General features: G+C 45.4%; 1 protein-coding gene and 2 pseudogenes across 3 annotated transcripts; 1 reads left to right on the top strand and 2 right to left on the bottom strand.

The window, feature by feature from the left end:
• Positions 1–32: 32 nt before the first annotated feature.
• Positions 33–476, bottom strand: H257_19207 (hypothetical protein; the record flags this gene model as incomplete). The annotated part of the gene is made up of 1 exon (XM_009848357.1): positions 33–476. A coding segment is annotated over one exon (444 nt), but the record flags the coding sequence as incomplete, so codon positions are not given.
• A 2,518-nt stretch (positions 477–2,994) lies between these two features.
• H257_19206 lies at positions 2,995–3,067 on the bottom strand (annotated as a pseudogene). Its single transcript has one exon. The product of its transcript is annotated as a tRNA-OTHER (tRNA).
• A 5-nt stretch (positions 3,068–3,072) lies between these two features.
• Positions 3,073–3,145, top strand: H257_19205 (annotated as a pseudogene). Its single transcript has one exon. The product of its transcript is annotated as a tRNA-OTHER (tRNA).
• Positions 3,146–4,454: the final 1,309 nt, after the last annotated feature.

The following is a 4,454-nucleotide window of genomic DNA, read 5'->3' as shown; positions in this document are numbered from 1 at the left end:
TTGTTGTTTGCAATGTCATCCAGAATCGACGCCAACGAGAACACAACCGACGACACCGCGGCCCATTCGCGGGCGTGTAGCTGGGATTGAAAGTACAGCGACTGCGAATGGCCCTTGTCCTTGGACAACTTGTATCCGTAAATCGTGTTGTTCCAGTACGTCTTGGAGATGGCAAACCTGCTCAACAACGTCGGGTTTTGGGCGGCCAACGCATCGGTGAACTCGTAGATTTGTTGGAAGGTGCGGAAGCAGTTGTGGAACGCACTGGTCGAGTACTGTCCGGCCTTGAGGGACGGGATGTAGTCGGCGTTTTGTTCCTGGCAAGCGAGGTTGGCGTGGATGTCGTCATCGCCTTCGGGTTCAGACACCTCGTTGAGCGAACGAACGCGATCGTCGATGACCGCGATGGCGTTGTTGGTTTGTGCGGTGGCCACCGCCGCGAAGAGGGCAATGGCACTGAGGAGGGAGAACTTCATGGGAAAATGAATAATGAGGAAAGGTATTGATTGTGGGCTGTCTTTACCATCTCAAGACACGTTTTATCGCCCTGTGCAACTATAGAACATGTGTTCATCTGAGTCGACATAGTACTAGTGGTATAGGTGACCTGAAAAGCCAAAACGTGTTATAAAAATTTCGGCAGATTTATTAAAATACAATACAGAACACAATTAACAGTCTCGGATTGGCCAAATTGTAACCAATTGACATTGCTAAAAACCACGTCGCATCCAACAGCACACAAACACCAACGAATACCTACATTACTTCCTGTTAGTTACAACTGAACTACATTTGGCAAGGCTTTTTCAAACGCACTTACAATCATTGAGCTACTAACCATACCCGAACTTTGATGACCCGCTAAGTTTCAAACGCTTTGCTGCTGCTGTGTGAACCCTTTCTTCATACAGCCATTCTTTACGACACATAGACTTGAATGGCAAACTCTCAAAGCTTCGGAGGTACATCCGAATGCTGCGGTTGTACCGTAGCGTCGGTAGAACCATTTGGCCACACGTTGCATCGTGAGAAAGTTTGAACGTGAATGTCATGTGATACTCATCAGCCAATCATTGCTTGCTATATTTGAATTTTGAATCATGCGTGCCAGGTGGTGTCGTCGAATACCAGTATGACGAATGACCCTTCGCAATTTTGTCGATCACTTATTGGCTAAAATGAAATTGACAGAATCCCTTTGATATTTTTTTGGCCACGTATAAAAATATGCAAGTACCACTGTGATCCAATTCCAATGCGGTTATATGTACTGACAGTAGTTCTTGTACTTGGCGTGATATAATTAATACTAGTACTACGTACTAGACGTGACACAATCGATGTAAGGCATGTTTGCATGGATGGCCCGAGCTAAACGACGGAACTGTGCATAAGGACGGGGTGTGGACTGGGTGTGGACTGTAGATGCTTTACACGGCGCACTCCGTCCGCATATACTGCCATCGATACGTTCAGGCTCTTCCGACGTTTGATGTTGGTCATTACAGTACAATATCAATTCCCCCACAACTCATCCACATGTACAGTTAGTTACTGTACTATGTTCCTTGGTCCACGTGGTAGGAATTTAGATGGAATTCTCAGACTGATAGAGGGGCGTAATGGCCTAGGTTAATTGAGTTTGGATTATCATTATTAACAGTAAGACCAATGCCATTACGCCCCTCTATCAGTCTGAAAATTCGAGGGAGTCATATGGACAAAAAGCCTGTTGAAAAAGTCAAGTAGTGAGAGTGGTTAGGGTGACTTTTTCGGTTATGGTAATCATCGGAATAAGGGTAGAGAAAGAACGAAATACCTTAAACTTGTTGTCGGCCCTATTACCAACCACCGATGGCATGAAGCGGACGTGAATCAGGATGTACTGGTGTTACTGCGAGTATGTAGCTACATGGGACTAAACCTCGAACGATTGCTCTAGCAGTCGTGTGAATTGCACTCCATGATACCAGACTCATATGTCAACAAGCCGCCAAAGTTCCGCGTATATCGTGCGTGGGTCGTGTTTCGTGCTGCTTCTGTAAGACATCTTCTATAGTCGAGATATATGTACTGCCTAGATATAGAATGCGTACGAAGCAGGAAATGGTAAGGTGGATGGTAACGTATGCGACATGGTAATTAGTTCCACTCGCCCCTCCATCAGTCTGAGAATTCCATCCAAATGCCTACCACGTGGACCAAGGAACATGATTGAGCGTACAATGGCCTTGGCAGGCTTGTTTGTGTCCACTACATAGCCTTGGGATACAAAACCGGTATTCCGAGGTCATTACTGTAAAACTTACGATCAGGTCAAGAGGTCAAGTCCAGAGGTCTACTTTGGTCAGCTGGATTTTATTAATAATAGTAGAACTGTAGGATTCATGAGCAGATAGAGTAAATTGGAATAACCTATGTGACTTCCAATAAAACTAACCATTTGGTTAGAGATGGACAGTTTCTCCACAAAGGACAGAATAACTCGATCTCCAATGAGCTACTACTCCGAGTGCGTAGTAAATAGAAAAAACAAGCTTGTTTGATAGAGTCTACAACTTCTCTCAAGAATCTACAACTTCTGGCAAGAATATCCAACTGCAACCATGATGAGTACAACAAGAATATCCAACTGCAACCATGATGAGTACAACTGCTATACCTAAACTTTGTATGCTTTGGTTATCAAGATCAGTTTGATGGATATGTCAAAAACCATTTACACACACTTACGTACTCCAGCTAGTGGATTCTAGGGGGGGGAATAGCTCATTGTCAATGGAGGTTTATTAGAATTTTAACCGGATATTATTCCTAACTTAATATTGCCTTCTCGCGTTATCCGGCTGATTGGGCTCACTCGGGGGGGGGGTTGGTTGTGTTTACAGTGTTTTCACGATCCGGTTATTTAACCGAACCGGGGGTCCTTTTCATCCGGATATCCCTTCTTTTCAGGTGTCGTGTGACGGTTTTTGAATTCGTCGAAAAGAATGGCGGGACCCGAATTCGAACCGGGGACCTTTGGGTTAAAAGACTGACGCTCTACCAACTCAGCTAATGCGACACCCGGGGGGAATAGCTCAGATGGTAGAGCATCGGTTTCTTAACTCAAAGGTCGTGGGTTCGATCCCCGGCTTCCCCGGATTAAATCCGCAAGGATTTATCCGTCCCTCCCCTGGGGAATCCGGATAACAAGGGCCGCGTAAGAAGACGAGGACCGAACTTCGAAGAAGATCGGTCGAAGCACGATGTATGAAGCGTTGAGCGAAGTAAAAACCGAAGAGTACACAGCGCCCCTGGTCGAGCAGGCGCGTTACAATTGCCGAAGCGGTTCCATAACATGTGGTTCTAGTGTCGGCCCTGGCGGAGGAATATCTAAAAAAACTAATCCAAACTCAATTAACCAATGGTACTAAATGTATTGGTTCAATAAAATTCAATTCTGCGGTGCAGTGGATAAATGACATTACTTCACTTGTAATGTAATGTGGATATACCGGGTTCAAATCCCACGCAACACGTCACTTTTTCTTTCTCACATATATATTGCCTTTTCATCCTACAACACTAGTACAGCTATCCAAGTCCTCGCAGTCCTGTCGTGGTCAACGAATCATGTAAGTGAATACACACTGAGTACAAAACGACACCAAGAAAGCACATGCAGGACTGGATGTAGAGTAGGGCCTGATTGCTTTAATAGTAGTGTACTAGTGTGCATCAAACCTCGAACGAGATCGTTTGAAAGTACTGTATGGTGCCTGATTTGAAATAGACCACCCTGACGAATAATCAAATAGTTTTAGCGATTTGAAGTTTAGAGCCTTGATGACCACCCGTGTAGCGATGTGACAGGTGGGTTAATGGCTTGCCACCACCTTGCCCGCACCAAGCTCCTAAGTACCTGGCTCATGGCGAATCCTAGCTAATGCTTGCCTGGGAATGTGTCTCAAGGGCAAGTATGGCTTAGAATCGCTAGCCTAGTGAAGTTCCCGAATGTCTCAACCACACCCGCATCCATTGTATACAAAAGTGCATATTAGTGTAGAGTGAAGTAGACTAAGAAGATTTCATAGTGATGAGGATTAAGGAGATCTTTGTTGATCTTCAGTTAATTCATTGTGCATTTTGCCCTAAACTACACACGCTTCCTCCCGCAGTGCTACTTCCTGGTTACCTCGCCCAAGCCCCGTTCAACTGCTGTAGCTGTACGTAGCCAGTGTTCTTAGACGGTTGTTGTGGTCGTTTGCAGAGTCTACACATCGCCAAAGGTTTTAAAAACGTGGTCTTTGCTACCCGTTACCTGGTGATAGTCTCAGCAACAAAATCCATACACGTTCTGAGTGATCTGCTAGTGTATGCCCCGTAGTAAGACCCGCAAGCCCCAACTCGCGGTCACCAAAGACATCGGCGACCTATTTGACTATCCGGATCTGCCGGTTAAGCTACGT

Source organism: Aphanomyces astaci (genome assembly GCF_000520075.1).
Source record: "Aphanomyces astaci strain APO3 unplaced genomic scaffold supercont1.405, whole genome shotgun sequence".
Lineage (NCBI taxonomy): Eukaryota > Oomycota > Saprolegniomycetes > Saprolegniales > Verrucalvaceae > Aphanomyces > Aphanomyces astaci.
The sequence above is the reverse complement of the archived record's forward strand: the minus strand, read 5'-3'. Positions and strand labels throughout refer to the sequence as shown.